A 20,374-nucleotide genomic window follows, 5' to 3' on the forward strand; every position below is an offset into this window, starting at 1 on the left:
AAAGTCACGTCACTTTTCACCTATAGAATACAAGTTGATCGATAAACATTAGTAAGGGATCCCTGGCACGGGACCAAATCTCGAATAGATAGAATGTAATTTATAACTTATTTCAATTCCTCGTTACCTGCTCAACCGCATCTTATGATACTTTGAATAAATCATATTGACATTATTTATGGTTTCCTGTTCACACTGCTTAATTTTCCTATTTAATCCGTTCCTGGGTTAATATTCTGATCTCGATTTTATGCCAATAGTTCAATAATACTACATCGCAAGTGGATAGATAGATGTATATGGTACAACTGTATAGATAAAGATAATGAAGACAATATTAAAGCATTATGTATATATAATTAAATCGCGTTTATTAATATAACTAAAATGGTTAAAGGTATATTATTTCTGGTTTTCGATAACTTTAGTTAAACAAGTATATCATTAATCACAGATCGGAGTCCTAGCGTCTTTTTATCACGCTGCATTATTAATAAATTATAGTCACTGCAATATTTGCGTTAGACACCTGAGTTACATATGTGTAGTAGGTCCCAGTTACCAAAGCCTATAAAGTATTAATAGATATTTATTTAATCGAATAGTACAAAAGAAATAAATGCTTGTCACCAAAAACAATTGTATTTAAACTCCCAACTTTCTCGTATAAAAATTTCCCTATCAAGACGCGTTGGGTATGTAGAATTTATATAACCCTGAGCTAAGTGCCTTAATATTTACACGTAGCAACAAATTACCGGATGTCCTATAAACTCTGGCATTGTATGCTTTACTAATATAAAATAGTGTAATTTAGTCGACATTATTAACACGCGGTCTTGGCTATAATCCAATTGTTTCACTATATCAATAATTTAATCGGAATTTTATTTTAAACACCTATATAAAAAGATATGTAAGCAAGGTAAATTCCTATGTATAATCATTTTACTAGCCGCTGGCTATGCTCCGATGATGTAATTCGCTCCTATGTCAAAGGTAAAACTTTCGATAAGAGATCAATTTTGAATTATCATACAATGAATAAGAATTCTGCGTTTTTGGAAGTTGCGGTCTTTCTCATAAAAAAAGAATAAATTGCTTGAGACTATATTTCCGAGTTTCCTTTACAGCTCTGAATCTTGGACTATACGAATATCTGAAATGAGGAAAATAGATGTTATTGAAATGTGGAGGCGAATGAATATAATTCTCTTAACTGCTAATAAAACAAACGTATCCATACTAAGACGAGATAAAATTCGTTTTTCGACGCTTTGTTACCAACTGATCCTGAGTTTTTTTGGACATGTAACCCGTAGAGGTCCAGAAAATTTAGAAAAACTTATTGTGACTGGCAGATTGGATAGCACAAGACCTTGAGGCAGTTCCCCTATTAGCTGGTCCGATGAAGTCCCTTCCGGGTATTACCGTCACTCAGGCGCTGAGCCTGTAGGGATATTGTGCGGCGACACTTACATGAACTTTAGAAATGAAGACAGAAGATAGCGTGACAGAAGAAAAATTGTATTTTTTTGTACCGTTTTGTCGGCTTTTATTAAAAAGATGAGAATAAACGAAGCTCTTCGTAAGAAACAGTATTAACATAAGATAGGTTTGTTTTGTAAATTCTATATATAAGCTTTTAACAATACTAAAATTATGCGACACCAAATATTTCACGTTCAATGATATTTATTCATAACGAATGGGGATTTATCGCACAACACTTGCCAAGATATGTGTGAATTGGAGTAGGCCATTTCGTGGTGTACATTACAATATAGTGTCCGAAATTATTAGCAGTTTTTAATAGTTTTTCAAATAATTAGGCTTAACGTTGCCAAAAATGGCAGAGTAGACGCTTTAGAAGGTTTTCAGCCAAGTCAATCTGTACTCCTGGCGTACAGAAGCCGAAATCTGTCGAAAAGTATCTGTATATAATATATATACTGTATTATATGTTAAATCCCGTTACATATTTTTTTAAATATGGGGAAGGCGTTTAGATTTCAGTCACACCTCGTCCAATTTTGCATCTACAATATTACGGTTCCGTCATATATTGCGTCACGACCAATGCAAATGCATGCATATAACACGTAGAAATTAAAATCCAAAACTGGTTACTTCACTAAAGAACCTAACACACTTTTATTGTACGTGACTTTTTGTGAGTAAAAGAATTCGAAGCACAAAGCACTGATAAGCCACCTAGAGATACGCGAGGCAATTCTTTGACAAAAATCCACGGAAAAATTCAATTTTCCGAAGAGGTATTTTCGATGACATGCACACTTTTAAAGCTTTTTTACGTTCGGTGAATCCGTAATTAACGCTGCGATATCGTCAGGAAAAGGGTTAGGGGAGTTTTTGGTCAAATAGAAAAATAAAGTCCATAACCAATACTTGTGACAAATGGGACACTAGCGTCTAATTGCCCCATATGTATTGCTGCCCATAAAAATAAAGATATGAATCCCACAGATATTATTACAACGTTAGACCGGACGGACCTTTAAGAAAATCATACGTTCTTTAACAATGTTGGCTGTAGGATATGGGACTTAAATATGTACTGTAATGAATTACAAAAATGAGTGAAACATTTTGTTCCGTAACAAATGCGTCACCGTGTCCTATAACATAGTAAATATAATACTAAAGTACACAAAGATCCGTAGATTCGAACTCAATATCGTGACTGCCGGAGCGGATATTGAAAGCGGTCTATTTGTGAAAAATATGGGTTCAGAATAATCATAATGGAATCAATGGAACAATTGTTTGACTGGATACTATCGTGTTTATGTATAATATTCATTTAATTACACGTTATTTATACGGTATAAGCTATAAAGTTTAAGACCTTAGGTTCAATTATATTAATTATGGTTCTACATATTAGTCATATACTATTACAAATTAGTAATAATTTCAGTATTTAATTTAAGATTAATTGGCTAAGTGAAGAACTAAGTCCGATTTTGCTATATATAACAGGGAGCAAACGGCCAGGAGACTTACCTCAAGTTTAAGTTAAGTCATACAGCCGCCCATAGACACTAAATTTGCCAGAAGGCTCGCAGGCTCGCTCTTTCTTTGAAGAAAGTCAATTGAATTATAAGCAATGAGGCCGATGTCACACTTAGCCTAGACTTTTAAGTACAATGTACATTATATATAAATAAATAGATTAGTTATTAAACCGCATTATACACTATTGTTTATTAAATTTACTAAGGATCCAGTAATATAGTGAAATCTCCATAATAGATTATTGAATAGCGATAATGATTTTCACCTTATCTCTGATCATCATTAATTTTCATAATGAACGTTTATTGTAATCGAGAACCAATTAAAAATGTAAACTTAAAAATCTATTACGCACTAAAATAATCTATAGTAAAATAAAAGTACATTTATTTCATGCGCAATTCTAGTCACAATATGTATACATGAATAACAATATGTAATTACTTTCTATTAGTCTGAGTCCATTAAAAGCTATACCATACTGTAATGTAAAGCACTGAGCAGTAAGAGGCTTGTTGCGCAAGGCACTCCTTAGTACTTAGACGTCACGATTTCGTCGAATCCAATCAAATTTATTCAATCACATTAGTAACTATGTATGCAGGTATGGATGCCAATATTTAAAAAACGAAGACCAACACAGAGTGTATTATATAAACCTTTATGATTTTCTTAATATCCAAGTATACCAATCAATCAATATGTTATTTTTTCTTATAGAACAGGGGGCACTCTCAATGGCTCGCGAGTGCGTTGCCGGCTTTTTAAGAATTGGTAGGCTATTTTCTTGAAGAACCCTAAGTCGAATTGGCTCGGAAATACTTCAGTGGGTAGCTAGTTCCACATGGTGGTGGTGCGCGGCATAAAAGTGCCTTAAAAACGCTCCGTTGTGAATCGACGGACGTCGAGGTGATACGGGTGGAGTTTCGTATTAGACGTCCGATGATGAAACTCAGCTGCAGGTATTATCCGAACAACTCTGACTCTCACACTCCACAAGAACAACTCATGTTTCGCTAGCTCGTTCTATATAATTAATTAACAAACAATCACAAATCCCTTCATACAATATGTAAACCACAGAGTCACTTGACGTTCGCGTAATGAGTTTTACCAAGACGAAACTTTGCTTAAGTACGTAATAACAAGTTGATGCTTGCTTAATTCTGTTTGCTTCAATATACTCTAACATATAAAATGGTTTGAATATATTCGGGCTTGTGTGTGAGTCATCAATTTAAATAGGAATAATAAATTGTCGTTTTTCTTGTTATAACTATATAAATAAGTATAAAACAATGTATGTAGGAATTGTGAGAGCAGTGTTGGCCTAGTGGCTTCAGTGTGCGACTATCATACCTGAGGTCGTAGGTTCGATCCCCAACTGTGAACCAATGGACTTTCTTTCTATGTGCGCATTTAACAATCGCTCGAACGGTAAAGGAAAACATCGTGACCAAACCGACATGTCTTAGACCCTAAAAGTCGACGGCGTGTGTCAGGCACTGGAGGCTGATCACCTACTTGCCTATTAGATTGAAAAATGATCATGAAACAGATTAAGAAATCTGAAGCCCAGACCTAAAGAGGTTGTAGCGTCTCTGATTTATTTATTTATGTATGAATTGTTCCATGAAAATCAGTATTATTGTCTAGGACGATTGTTAAAAACATCTATTAGGCTTTGAAAGACTAATATAACTAGGGAATAGAGATCTGAAATATAAATAAAGTACAATCGCAAATAAAAGCGTATAGAACGGTTTGAGCCTTCAATTATCGCCGCTGAGCGTGATTATCCCAGGCATCGTTACGCACTTAGTAGTCTAGTCGACAAGTTGAAAATGGAACAAAATAGAGATACTACTCCTAAAATTATGTGCGATAGCTCATTGGATCCGGAATGACGTCTAGAAAAATGTGCTAAAAGCGTGTATTAGCACATAAAAAATTGCAAAAGTTATAGACCATTAAAGATGAAAAAATAATGGCATTTAGTTTTTTGCCAATATTTAATAAACTATTAATATTTAAGAAATTTCAAATAAAGATTCTGAAAGAAGAGGAAATTTCTAATAAAAAACTCCTGACTCCCAGAACTCTATCTCCATTATTTATAATGTTAATTTAACGCTGAAAATAGGTCTGCGGGTGACATTTTTAGGATTCGCGCGTGGCGTCAAAAGCGACTACGGCACATTAATTAATTTATTTAAGGTATTGAATATTTTTTTTTAAATTTGAAAAAATTATGGTGTGTTCTGAACACTATAATTAATTTATTCCCGTTGAAAATTTTACTTAAAGTTAATTTTTCAACAAGTTAAATAATTGTTAACTAACGAAATTTTCTCGAACGACCGTCTTATTTGTAAGTGAAAATTTTTTTTAAAATAATGGTCGTAAAAATATTTCGCTTCGTAGAGCCTTTCTTACATACATACTTAACAAGATCGTGCCATAAAAGTTAAAAAAATATTTATACTTTGTTTATAACAATTTTTTTACTTAAAAAAAAATTTAAAAATACATGTAATGATGTTAAAAATTTTTTTTTTTTTCTCAATCATCATATAATCGTTTTTTTATTAATACAAGATATTTATTGATTTGCAAAAAAAAAAATTCCCGCCATTTGTTGATAATTTTTTTTAATACAAATTGATTACATCAATATTTTTTAAAAAAATTTTAACACAACTTTATTACATTAAAATTTTTATGATTTTTAAAAAAAAAAAATTTCCTTAATAACAATCTTTAATTGTTTATAATCGTTTTTTTAATTTTCTATTGTTTAAATAATTAGTTAAGAAATTTTTTTTTTTCCTAACAATCATAATTGACAGTCTTCTATAAAGTAACAGAAAAATTTTTTTTTTTTATCAACAATTCTATTGTTTATTAACTTACCAATTTGTTATAAACAAATATTCAACTTTTGTTTATTTTTTTTCTAAAACTTCTAAAATTAACAAAAACAACCATATATAACAAAGTATAGAAAAAATTTTTTTGTAAATTTTTTGATTATCATGAATATTACTTTTATTTAAAATTAAAATTTTGTTTTTCTATACTTTGTTATATATGGTTGTTTTTGTTAATTTTAGAAGTTTTAGAAAAAAAATAAACGAAAGTTGAATATTTGTTTATAACAAATTGGTAAGTTAATAAACAATAGAATTGTTGATTAAAAAAAAATTTTTTTCTGTTACTTTATAGAAGACTATCAATTATGATTTTTAGGAAAAAAAAAATTTCATAACTAATTATTTAAACAATAGAAAATTAAAAAAAACGATTATAAACAATTAAAAAATTGTTATGAAGGAAAAATTTTTTTTTTAAAAATCATAAAATTTTTAATGTAATAAAGTTGTGTTAAATTTTTTTTAAAAAATATTGATTTAGTCAATTTTTAAAAAAAAAAATTATCAACAAATGGCGGGAATTTTTTTTTTTGCAAATTAATAAATATCTTGTATTAATAAAAAAACGATTATATGATGATTGAGAAAAAAAAAAATTTTTTAACATCATTACATGGATTTTTAAGTTTTTGTTTAAGTAAAAAAATTGTTATAAACAAAGTATAAATATTTTTTTAACTTTTATGGCACGATCTTGTTAAGTATGTATGTAAGAAAGGCTCTACGAAGCGAAATATTTTTACGACCATTATTTAAACATTTTTTTTCACTTACAATTAAGACGGTCGTTCGAGAAAATTTCGTTAGTTAACAATTATTTAACTTGTTGAAAAATTAACTTTAAGTAAAATTTTCAACGGGAATAAATTAATTATAGTGTTCAGAACACACCATAATTTTTTCAAATTTAATAAAAAATATTCAATACCTTAAATAAATTAATTAATGTGCCGTAGTCGCTTTTGACGCCACGCGCGAATCCTAAAAATGTCACCCGCAGACCTATTTTCAGCGTTAAATTAACATTATAAATAATGGAGATAGAGTTCTGGGAGTCAGGAGTTTTTTATTAGAAATTTCCTCTTCTTTCAGAATCTTTATTTGAAATTTCTTAAATATTAATAGTTTATTAAATATTGGCAAAAAACTAAATGCCATTATTTTTTCATCTTTAATGGTCTATAACTTTTGCAACTTTTTATGTGCTAATACACGCTTTTAGCACATTTTTCTAGACGTCATTCCGGATCCAATGAGCTATCGCACATAATTTTAGGAGTAGTATCTCTATTTTGTTCCATTTTCAACTTGTCGACTAGACTATTAGCGCCCGGCTGCGATAGTATCAGAGGTATAGCTGAGTAGAAAAGCTTTTTATAAAGTGTTTGCTATTGGAACTTTTGTTATAAGTATTAGAGAAGCTCCAGCATAAGATGTTAGGCGTTGGTGAAATGTAAAAACGTTATCGAAGGAAGTAATGAACTATTAGCAAAAATTAAGTTTTTAAAAGCTTTTAATTGTTATTAACAATAAAATTAACTCAGGCAAAAACTTATAATCGTTATTATAAACTTAAGCTCCTAAAGGTTTTATCAGTTCGGAAAAATGGTAACTAAATATTACTTTCGGTAGATTACATATTATATAAAATGACATTACTTCTTTGTTGAACTTCTCTCATAGCTTAAATAAATACGGAGAACTCATTCAGTAGAAGAACGATAATAAAAGAAAATTACTAGCCATTCTCTTTTAATTAGATCAAAACCCAAGTTCACAAATGATCTAAAATAATTAAATACCTCAGCTCATACGTTTCAGAGGATCATTTACGAGTGAATTCTCCAAACAATTGTACTCGAGATGTGAACAAACGAGGATATTTTAAAGAATGCTCGCTCAGCTAAGGGCTTAGCACCTAATAAGGTACGTGATAACAGTGCACGGTCATGTACAGTCACGTTCAACTACTATTGAGTTTGCGAATTTATTGATTAAATGTTTAGTGTAGATTTTAACAATCTGATTAAATATATTCTAAAAACACATATTTCTATCAAGTAGGTAACCTTAATATAAGCAATTTATAGTGATCAAAATGTCTATGTCAAGTTTAATCATTTTGGTAGTTCCTTAACGCCTTCTGATTTTCAAGTATAAATATTTAGTATTCTCGGCGTTAATCTCGTAAGAGTTTATATAAACAGATTCCACACGGGTGAACCTTTCTTCGCGTCATCCCTGTCCACAACAATTGGGGTCATGTCAAACAGCAGTAAACTCGACATCCTATGCAATGACCTATTTTGCGCACATTAGAATTGTATCAATAATTAGACAGCCCGCGGCTCACCTGTTGCGGCGCGCGCACATCGACCGACCGATGTGGGTCGGCACCTACGGAGTCGCCTTTTAAATATCCAACAGATGTGTGCCGTCCTCAACAATTCCCCTAATTCACGTGTACGAGAAACTAAGGTCACAGATCAAATTTGTCGCAAAACAGATCCAAAAAGAATTCCTTCTTTTGGACGTATTTTATTTAGAAACCAGTACTATTATTATTACATATACTCTACCATTAGTATTAATTACTTATTTTATTTGTAAATTCAATCAAAATATATCATTGTAAGGTCGAAAAAATTCAACACATTTTAATTTCGTAGTGTTATTCTACGTTGACGTTATAGCGACTCGCCGTAGTAGTAGTAGAAATATAAATAGCATAGACAATAGCAGTCGAGTACAATGAACTATGCCCACGTAATTTCCTTATTTAATAAAGTTTCAAAAACAATTGAGAACGCCGTAGAAAACTGTAAAGAATTTCATATAAAAAGTTTGAACATTTGTCGCAGGCAGATTCCCTTCGAACAATTTATTAAAGTTTGACGTCCAAATCAAACTTTAAAGAGTGATTTCAATAAAGAACTTAGTCTTAGTTCCACGATCTCGAGTTAGCGGATTGAGTGAAAAACTTCCCAAATTCTCGGCATAAAGTCAATTTAAGGAATCTATCTCATAATTAAGGGAGGCGGATGTAAGAGATTCGTTAATTAATTATCTGATTCGAAGATAATGTTAAATTAATATAAGTGAAGGTAAATTAAAATTCTTAATTAAATTCATATCATTGTCAGTGATAACAAGTCGTGAAAAACATGTAATTTAAGGTTTACTCATTACACTAGTTTAATAATAATAATGATTTATTTGCAAGAATATCGTATAAAACTGTTACGGTGGTACAATCTAAAATTCGCGTATTCTGACACACATAATGGCGTACAAATTTGTCTTAAATGGAATTATACATAGAAGTTTCATACATTATTTTTATATAATTTGAATTGATATTACGCTGTCAAATTACTATTATTTATAATCTTTCACGCAAATAATCATTCATACAATAACATATCTTCTTTTTTTCAAAAGTTGTACATTAAGTCGATTTTAAAACTCTAGTAGGATTTAATGTTTTTGGAAAATTATTATAAACCTTGATTACCATACATGAGGTATTTTTTATATAAAGGGTATTTCAACAAGAACTTTGTTTTTCAATTGTGGCCACACCGAGAACGTGATAGTTTTGACATTTAGTTTTTGGCGGTATTCGTAGCAGGTGCTTTGGCAATTATTACAATGAATTCAATTTCGCTCGAAAATCGCATTAAAATAATTCAAATCCACTATAAAAATGGTGGTTCTGTTAAAGTTACATTTCGTAAAATTCGTGATATTTTCGGCCAGCATAATCGTCCTTCTGAGACCGCTGTTAAGAATTTGGTCGCGAAATTTGAGTCGACAGGCTCGGTACAAAATGTGCCAACACCAACACGTGTTCGACCGGGTCGTTCAACAGAAAACATCGCCGCCGTGAGCCACAGTGTTGAAGAAGATCAAAATTTGTCAATTTCACGACGTTCTCAACAATTGGGGTTATCCAAAAGCACAACATGGCGAATTTTGCGAAAGGATTTGGCTTTGAAGCCTTACAAGATTCAACTGGTGCAGGAATTAAAGCTGATCGACCATTCAAATCGCCGCAGATTCGCTCAGTTCATTCAGGAACAACCTGCTGGTTTTTCTGAAAAAATCATTTTTTCAGACGAAGCCCATTTTCATTTGTCAGGGTACGTCAACAAGCAAAATTGTCGCATTTGGGCTTCTGAAAATCCTAAAGCAATTATTGAGAAGGCTTTGCATACTCAACGTGTTACTGTGTGGTGCACTATGTGGTCTGGAGGCGTGATTGGGCCGTTTTTTTTCGAAGATGAGGCTGGAAATGCGGTAACAGTCAATGGATCACGGTATCGCGAGATGTTAACCACTAAATTTTGGCCTATTATTGATGACATGGATATCACTGAAATGTGGTTGCAACAGGACGGTGCCACATGTCACACAGCCAATGAAACGATCAATTTATTGCAAACCAAATTTCCCGAGCGCATAATTTCGCGAAATTCAGCTGTTAAGTGGCCAGCTAGATCGTGTGATTTAACACCACTGGATTATTTTTTGTGGGGCTATGTTAAAGACAGAGTCTATACGGAGCCAATCGAATCGATTGCAGCCTTAAAACTCAAAATCCGTGATGTCATTAACGAAATAGACCCTCCATTTTGCCAAAAAGTGATTAAAAATTTTGATGAAAGAATCAACATCTGTCAGCGTGGTCGTGGTGGACATTTGCCAGATATTATTTTTCATTCATAATTGCCAAACTTTTCTCTTTGTAATACAATAAAAATTTTATTCATTTTCCTCTAAATTCTTTGTTTTATTTTGTTTTAGAAAACAAAGTTCTTGTTGAAAAACCCTTTACAATTCCAGATGAATTTTTGGCACTGCCAATTTCTCCCCATGTCTTCTTCGACATATGTCTATTCCCGTTTAAGAGTATTTATATTTATGTGAAGAAATAATAACATTTCTAAAATACAGGGAACAGATAAAATTTTGGGCTTCTTAAACAAAAGTACGCGTTTAGTTGGTATTGAGTACTTATTATATAGGCACTTTATGTGAAATTTATAGGTGTGATCAAGAAAACGCGTACCGATTCTTAAGTTCGGCAACGCACTTGCAAGCCTTGTGGCAGGGTGAGTATCAATGGGCGGCGGTATCACTAAACATCAGATGAGCCTCCTGCCCGTTGTCTTGTTCTTTAAAGCATACTTTAGATTTGGTTAAGAAACAAAACTATTATCAATACCCAAACAAAGACAATTAGCGCGGTGGAAACCCATTGCGTCACCCAATCTCCGAAACCACTTTGTTTGTACAAATATGCAGCAAATATTTGTATTCCTTGATCCGCAATATGTACTCTGATTGTATGTGATGTAGCGATGCTACGCTCACAATCTAGTTTACGTGTAGTTGAAACTCAGGAAATTGATATGTGTGGAAAATCTTTGAATAAGTTTCCATTTCCCGCTGAATGTACTACAACGATATTTGTTATGCAAGTATACGCTCCTAGTTGCGGTTTGACTCCTAAATTGTCATGCTTTAAGGAATGATGTTATTTTGATGATATTTTGCGTAGTCAAATATTATATTATTTAGATAAAGAAGTATTTATTATTATTGATTATGTAGATGTATTGAAAGCTGTTGCCTAGTTGTTAATCGTAATTATCAAACCTGAACCATTTTTATATGCGTTATAAAATCTTGCGTCGTGTCAGATGAAAGCATGATTCCCAAAGTTCGATCATAAAAGAAATTATGATGCTAAGAACAAAAATGAACACGTTGATTTGATATGCACTATAAGCTCGGGCTTTCTCAAAAATAAACGATGTCGAGTCGGACTCTAGCAACCCTTTTAATTCAATTAACATTTGATGAATTTTACGAATGGTTTTATTTTTAATTGATACCGCTCGAACTTTTTAATGAATATACACGTGACGTGACATTTTAATGTAAAGCTTTTGATCACTATAATATTTTTAAATGTTTTAAAATAATTAGTTCTATCGAAAAAAAAAACTATTTTTTAAAAATATATTTAATACAATATTTCGATCATTGGTATCAACCTCAATCAAAATATTTCTCCGCGAGCCACAAAATAAATATGAGTATGTATGTGAAACCAAATAGACTTTGGCATAAAGTATATTTACTATAAATAACAAAATCAAATATTGTATTGAATTTTCCTATACTAAATGTTAGGCTATATCTAATATAAAACAAGATAGAAAATGTACAATATCTACAGAACGATTAAAGCATTCCAAATGAATTCCACAGTATTGTATTGCATCAGTTGCCGCTCGGTAACCCATTTAGAGAAGACAAACGGGAGCGGTGGGAAAATCAATTATTTTATCGCCTGTATCTCAGGCATTCAGGGGTGCGGACAATGGTTGAAATATTGAAAATTTAATTTAAGGGTCAATTTTCAAAAGGCTAAGGGAAAAGTCTAGCTTAAAATGGAGCTGCTAATTAAATTATCTTATGACGATATGTCTTTAATTTTATTTGGAGGGTTAAGTTATAAAGTAGAACGTTTTGATCTTACCGCCTTATTCATAAAAACTAATTTCGTTTTATTACTCTTCAATTGAATTTTGTTTATACGATATTGGAATAGATAAATAAGTATAAAACATTGTATGCAGGAATTGTGAGAGCAGTGTTGGCCTAGTGGCTTCAGTGTGCTACTCTCATACCTGAGGTCGTATGTTCGATCCCCGGCTGTGCACCAATAGACTTTCTTTCTATTATATTTCTATTTAACATTTGCTCGAACGGTGAAGGAAAAAATCGTGAGGAAACTGACATGTCTTAGACCCAAAAAGTCGACGGCGTGTGTCAGGCACTGGAGGCTGATCACCTACTTGCCTATTAAATTTAAAAAATGATCATGAAAGAGATTCAGACATCTGAAGCCAAGACCTAAAAAGGTTGTAGCGCCACTGATTTATTTTATATTGGAATACAAAACAGCAAAAAAGTGAAGTTAGACCCTATAAGGCAAAAGCTAAACTTTATGAACATTACGTGTCTCTGATAAGTTTTTAGTAGCGTTTCTTCTACAGCATACTTATACCGTAACCGTAAAAAGAGGTATCAATTCAAAACAAGCAGGTCTCCCAATCTCAGTTGATCGACATTTTTTTCTATTTTTAAAAGACTTTTTAAATTCTATTAATTATTTTTTTTAATTATTATTCAATTGATTTTTTACTCGCTCATTTGTACATTCATTGAGACTTGCAAATGTCGACGTTATATTTAAATCATTGCATCAAATATTTTCTCATCTTTTAGCAATTGTTTCAAACCAATAGAAACACTTGAATAACGACAACCGCGCATTTAAAATTCGTTGAAATGATAATCTGTACAAAGAATTTCCTTATCACTGCAAAATGAGGATGTCAATCTCTTTTATGACTATGAAAGTATACAGCCTCTAATAGTGTTGATAAAGAAACATTGTAAAGTATGTATGCGCTAACAAGGAATCATATTAAAAGACATCTAGAAATGTCGAGTCAAAATGGGAACAGCATGAATCCGTAGCTTGTGTTAGCTTTACTCTTGACTTGGACACTAGAAGACTTCAACATATTACACTACGCTGGCTACATTATAGGGTTAGTAATGGGTATTAATAAACATTCAATTTATACCTTTTAACATGGGTTAAATTATTGAAAGTTAGATTAATAAATAATTTCATATCTATAACAGTTTAAATTTAAATCATTAATAATAAAAATTGTACTTTAATTTGGTTGACTAAGGTTTCAAGTAGCAGAAGGTATTTAACGATAATTGTTAATTATCTTAACTTTTTTTCGTACTCCTTCAACTAATATAAATTATACTGGAGGGCGCAAAAGTACCTACTGGCACTAAAGAAATTTTTTTTTATATGACATTTTCTGTCATTCTGTTGTTGAAAATTGTGTAGTGAACAAATGTAAAATACACTGAAAATAAACATGGACCATTTTACCCCTAAGAACGTGGAATAATAGTGTCAATGTTCTATAAACAAACAAATTTTCTTTAGTGCCACTACTTTTGCGCCACCTATTATATGACAGTAAATAATTAAGCTAATATATAACCAAAGATGAAATATATAGTACATTCAAAAAGGTTAATTTTTTACAATCCACGCCAGGGACACTATCCAACACGATTTCTCTACAGGTGCTTTTAAAATTCCCTCGTTTTCCTCATAGTTTGGAATTTATCGTACGATAAAGAACATCGTCCAGCAAGACCTTAAATCTTAGGAAAGAGATCTAAGGCTATAGAACCAATAGTTTCTATATGAATACGACGACAACCCTAGAGCTCTTTCAAAAGGTAACGGTTTATACGGCTGAAAAACGTGTCTAGTTATCAGTTTTTCCCAGGAAATACTGTACACTGGATATAAAAATAATTTATAGTAGAACTATAAATTTTTGCGAAAAAATAAACAATTTTTGAAATAATTTTTTTTTAATAATACAGCCAGCCTTAACACATAGGCAGTGACAGCCCTATTCCGTAAAGCCTTCTTAACTTGTAATTACATTACTATTACTTCGGGTAAGGATCGTTTACATGCGGGAGGATGTTATGCAAATTACTGAAAACGAAGTTCCAATGGGTTCTAGATAATTGAGGAAACATTTTTATTGCCATTATGCTATATGAGGTTTATATGTAATATTCAAATAATACAGATTTCATTCGTATGCAAAGATACCTTGTAATTTGTTTTCGATCCCCTGCCATTGTCCGGGGACTTTTTTCCATCTCTTATATTTTTACTAAGATACATCAATTAAAATCATACTCACTCGTGTTACGCGTCTCGCGAGATACGCACGACGGCTACATCGATAATACTATTATTTAAAATATGCATGGGCGAGCCGGGGAGCAATTGCTTACGAGACCCGTTCTTTCACTTTTGTTTGCCTACTTGAGATGTTTAATAATTTTGTCTCAGAACCGTTCCAGGTACAGTCTGTGCTTTGTTAACATGTCCTGTAGGCCGTTACGGTCTACTGTCATCTGTGTTTGTTGCTTCAGGTCGTGCCTGGACGGTGCGAATATGTATGCATGTTTCCTCTTATTTAAGGAGTAATGCCCCAGTTTAATCACTGAAAGAATCTATCGAGCCAACAATATCGTGAAGCACCCAGAGAGTCATAAGTGTACAATGTGTTACCTATGATTAAAAACCTATTCTAAATTCAAATTTAAAAATCATTTAAATTTGAATTTAGAATAGGTTTTACATTAAATCATACTGAATAAGACCTAATGACAACAACCTCTTTCCCCACATAATTCAAACGTTACAGTCTACATTTTATATGATGACAATGAATTTTCCGAGGCTTACTATAATATTTAGTAAGCTCGTGTGCGCATAGAGCATTCTACGCTCGCTAAAACCGATAAGGGATTTTCAGTCAGCTTTTGAATAATCTTCGTAAGCCCTATTCAATGGAACTGCAAGTATGTGTTAATTTATTTTATACAGATCTCCTATAAAGTTTCTATATAGCGATTGTAGTTTACTTGAATGTCTACTATACGAATTATAAATAATAATATTACTAGATACTAATATTAGCACAGATAATGTTTGAATAAAGGTTGTTTAAACGCCCGAAGCGGCGCGAGAGTTGAAGGTCTAAGCTAGTTTGGAAGTGCGCATTATTTTTGTCATAAAAATTCAATAACAATTTATTATGAATAGTATCTAGTACATGTTATTAATAATATTCTTTATATTACAATTATCCTTTTCATACTTGTTACAATTAATTATTCCAAGTTCTAGTAACCGCGTCCAGTTTTTGGAAATTCCTGTTTTTACATTAAATTTATAAAAAATAAACCTCCCTAACAGTAGTCGGGCCTATAAAGAGTCAAAATTATTCGTGAATTAAACTTATGGTAACAAAAGCTAAAAATTGTCGCCCTCGTTGAAATATGGCTTCGGCCTTGACCGCATAAAAACCTAACGCTACAATTTACGTGATATAAGAGCATTACAAATAATTTAATGTACCGAACACGATAAAAAATGTAACAACGGCAAAATCAGAAATAGAATATTTAGCCGAAACGTAGATATTCAATAAGATAAAGGTGAGCGCGTTTCCATAAAAAAACAAAATATCTCTGGTTAATATATATAACAAATGTCTTGGATTTAATTAATTGATTTTAATTTGAATTGGCATATGTTTTATTTATTTACAGTCTTTAAGAGAGTTCTGAGTAAGTAGGTACGAAACATCGATTATTATTTACATGACATATAACAAATTGACATTTATACCCGTTAAATAAATTTTATTTAGTGCTCCAATTGTTTCACTACTTAATTACGAATATAAAATATTAGTAAAAAGCTTCACGAGAGTATAGCAAAACCAAAGACTATGATGGTTTCTATTAAACAATCAAGACAATAACATACAAAGTAAAATAACATAGCGATAGGAGTTATTGAAATCGGTTCAAATAGTTACTAGGTAACTTCCAGTGTTTATAAGGATAGCAGAAGACAAAATACTGTTCAAGAACAATCTTATTGCGCATACATAGAACCGATTGCCTATGACAATAACAATTAATAGACAAATAACACGTGCCTAACATATCCACCCACGTCACGCGTCCTACGGGATTCAGGATCAATCAGTCATTAGACAGCGAATATTCATGAGATTACTATATAAGCCGAGATATTCCCCATCTCACTACATTCACCGAACTATCTCCGCAAGCATCATGAAGTACCAGGCCGTCCTCATCTTTGCTCTCGTCTTATGCAGCAGTCAAGGGGAAGGGCGAATGTTATGCGGAGGAAGACTGTCCGAAATCGTAGCGTATTTATGCGCAAACCCGTTGACGAGTAGAGAAGATTTCGCCAGTAAGTTCATACTCGTTAAGAGTTTTATTCTTAATCTTTCTTTGGTGAGCCGATGATAACTTTAATTTGATAATGTGCGTGAATAGTAAATTTTATTGTTTTCAGGTTTTCAAATGAAACGAGCGGGGAACTCCTACAACTCAATAACCAATGCTGTCGACTGGCCCTGGATACCACAAAATGAAGCTAAGGGGATTAGGAACAAGCGTAGAATCATCGACGAGTGTTGCAAAAAGTCCTGTACTGTTGACGAACTCATGGAATATTGTTAAAATCTGCTATAAATGTTCAGCATTAATTACATAATATCATTGAAGCAGAATTTTACATAGATGTTATGAACGGGTTCCTTGGTATGTAAATAAAATCTAGTCATAAATAATTACAAAAACAAATTTAAGCTCTCATTTCTAATCACAAAAACATCTTGTTCCATATTTGGCCTACCGATTTCAAGGCGTATAAAAACCGAACTATTAATCATTAAAAGTGATTTAGCGACCAATAAACGTACACATTAAGCACCAGAACTAAATAAAGCAATTGACAAACAAACCGGGCGCTGAGAGCAATCACATCAATTTGCTGGGGGCTGGTTTTTTGCTCGTATCGCGTCAACCTACATACCACCTCGGCGACAGGTATTGCTGGCATACATCGAAAACTGTTTTATAAATTTGTACTTATTGCGGTATTTATTAGGCTTTAAGTAACATGATGTACTTATCAAACAATCAATGAAGATGTTTTATTGACAATCGTGTTGTAAAATTCGGAACTAAAAGTGAACGTTTAGGTATCAAGCAAAAATTCATTCAGTCCATTTTTAATTCTGACGTTAATTATAAATGTATAATAGAGAACTTAGTTTTTACTTAATTTTAACGTAATATTATAAATGTGATAACAGATTATTGATTATGAATAAATATATTTATGTGTCGTTAACGTTTGTTTCAGTATAGAAAATTCCTTTGTAAATACCATTAAAAAAATGTACCCTAGTTAGCGAAGATTTTTTAACATTCAATTGGTATCTAGTATGGTATAGTTTGGTATTTCTTCTGTTTTTACATATAGTGAACACAGACTTTCAATTCCCAGTTCTATTTCCGAAGCGGAAATGTAGTAACCACTATCCTATATTGATTGTGAATACAAATTGTGCGGTAAATCCATATATAATTGTTGGTTCAATCAAGATAATATTATTTTTATCACAAGATATTATTTAAGATTGCCTAAAAACGCACTCATACACGTATGCACGCCCAGAAATTGCACATTCCCATGCACACCTCAACGTCGTTCAATAATGTTCGTCGTATATATGGCGTAATCCATTATGGCTATAGTTTTAGAAACTTGTTACAAAATTTGTTATAAGAACATAGAATTAAATATAAGAAGTGTGTATGTAAGTAAAGAAACTCCATAAGTTATACGAAACAAAACATTTAGTTAAAATTTAATAAGTCCTAAAAAAAATTAAATCATATAAGTAGTTACTATAGGTAACTATGTACAAGAAACGTCAATATGTAAAAAAGGAAGTAGAGAGGAAGATCTAAATTTACTTTTACACCTTTTTCCAAACCAAGGGAAACTTCGCCACTCTTTTAAATCGTAAAATTTTGGTCATACTGACATATTGAAAGATATGACGTAAAATCAAAATCGTGTAGCATCAGCGGGAAAAATAGAAGCACGCATTTACATTACAGTAAGAAACAATAATATAAATAAAAACCCAAAAAATATAGTAAATTGATTGTATTAATTTATCAGTTTAATCAGATGATTTAACTTAGTGTTTGTTAAACTAGAAAATATCTGTATGTATTCATTAACTTTACTTCACTTATTTTTCATATAAAGTAATTATGAGTTATTAATAATGCAGTAAAAAGTCGTTCAATACCTGTGTAGGTAATTTATTAGTAGCTGTCATACAAGTGCATGCGCGATAAAAATTTAGCGACCGTGTCCATCGACCGCATTATGTGTCACCATATTTACCGAAATACTTGTCGACGATTTTTTGTTGTAAGAACAAGTTAGTAGGTATCTTTACCTAAATTTATTTTACGGGACAAGTAAGGGTCCATTTCACACAGAAAATTTATTCAAGAAAAGGTTCATCGCCTCAAGATTGTGAACGGTACGCATTCTTTTTATATAGCAGACACTGTCATATGTGTTTTCTGGGTCTAGCAAGCAAATTAAATAGCTTCGTAAATACAATAATTGTTTCGCTTAAGATCAAATCAATCAATTAAATCAAAATACGTTTATTCAGTTTAGATGCGTCTTAGGCCATGCGTATGAATGTCGCAAGACTACACCATCCGTTCGCAAAACTACCAGGAGGCCTTGTTGTGAGAAGAACGGGCAAGAAACTCGGCAAGTTTTACCCTCCCTCTTCATTAAAATTTTTCAAAGGATCGATTTCAAGACCTCCATGAGCTTTAATCATGAGCCACGGAGGCGGTGTGCTATAAAAACAATGATGCTTAATCAATACATCTTCCGCGTAGTGGCAAAGTTATTCAGTCATTTAATAATTGCACCTGAGTTTCATCATCTGACGTCAAGGCAGAATACAAAATACGATCCGTATCAGCTCGATGTCCGTCGTTTCACAACTTAGCTTTTTTAATGTAATTTTTCCCGCACACCAGTATGTGGAACCAGCTGCCCATTGAAGCATTTCCGAACCTTCTCGACTTAGGGTCAAGAAAATAGCGTACCAATTAGTGGCCGGCAACGTACTTGCGTCCTTCTGGCTATTTGAGTGTCCATGGGCGGCAGTATCACTTAACATCAGGTGAGCCTCCTGCTCGTTTACCTCCTGTTATATAAAAAAAGTCTTCGCTGTGTTTTTAATGGATATACTTTTCACTTTCACTCCAGAATTGAGAGTCACTTAACCAATTTTGAATATGAATTAAGTTCTATTTGGGGCACGGCAGAGCACCCGCCATGTCGAACAAAACGCGGCACGACGCGGACGGTACCATCATTTTCTCAACGCGATAAACTTATGCGCTATAAATATGTCTATTCTATATGTATCTTAATTATTTTGGACTTACGCGAGTTCTACACATTTGAACATCGTTAATTTCTTTACAGTCGAAACATCAATTATTTACATAAGATAACAATTTGGCCCGTTAAATAAATTTTATTTAGTGCTCGAATTGTTTCTATACTTAAAATATCAGTGAAAAATTCAATGAAACGGCTAAACGGTCTGAATTCAACTATCTCTATTTACAAAAACAAAACACAAATAATTTTGGACATATATATAAACTAAGCAATCCAGACAATTACTTCAATCACATTTACATTATTATTGCTTTAATATGTTTTAAATAAACTAAAAGTACAAAAAACGCCAAAAAACCACTAAGGATTTAACCTTCGTGCCCCACACCACACTACAATTTTTAAATTTCTTATA

General features: G+C 32.3%; 2 protein-coding genes across 2 annotated transcripts in view; one reads left to right on the top strand and one right to left on the bottom strand.

The window, feature by feature from the left end:
* Nucleotides 1-20,374, bottom strand: part of LOC125048596 (protein kinase C, brain isozyme) — a 124,451-nt gene that overhangs the window by 25,574 nt on the left and 78,503 nt on the right. The gene's annotated exons all lie outside the window — the stretch shown is intronic.
* On the top strand, nt 16,526-17,704 carry LOC125048598 (insulin-related peptide 4-like). Its single transcript, XM_047647347.1, has 2 exons — nt 16,526-16,905; nt 17,011-17,704. Exons 1-2 carry the CDS (start codon nt 16,695-16,697, stop codon nt 17,175-17,177), a joined length of 378 nt encoding a protein of 125 aa, XP_047503303.1. The 5' UTR covers nt 16,526-16,694; the 3' UTR covers nt 17,178-17,704.

The sequence above is a fragment of the Pieris napi genome, chromosome 4 (genome assembly GCF_905475465.1).
Source record: "Pieris napi chromosome 4, ilPieNapi1.2, whole genome shotgun sequence".
NCBI classification, from domain to species: domain Eukaryota; kingdom Metazoa; phylum Arthropoda; class Insecta; order Lepidoptera; family Pieridae; genus Pieris; species Pieris napi.

What these genes read in the sequence shown, in the direction of transcription:
- LOC125048598 (XM_047647347.1), top strand. Translation starts at nt 16,695, where the DNA reads ATGAGATTACTATATAAGCCGAGATATTCCCCATCTCACTACATTCAC. An exon ending in GAGTAGAGAAGATTTCGCCA is followed by an intron (nt 16,906 to 17,010) that starts GTAAGTTCATAC and finishes TATTGTTTTCAG; the next exon opens with GTTTTCAAATGAAACGAGCG.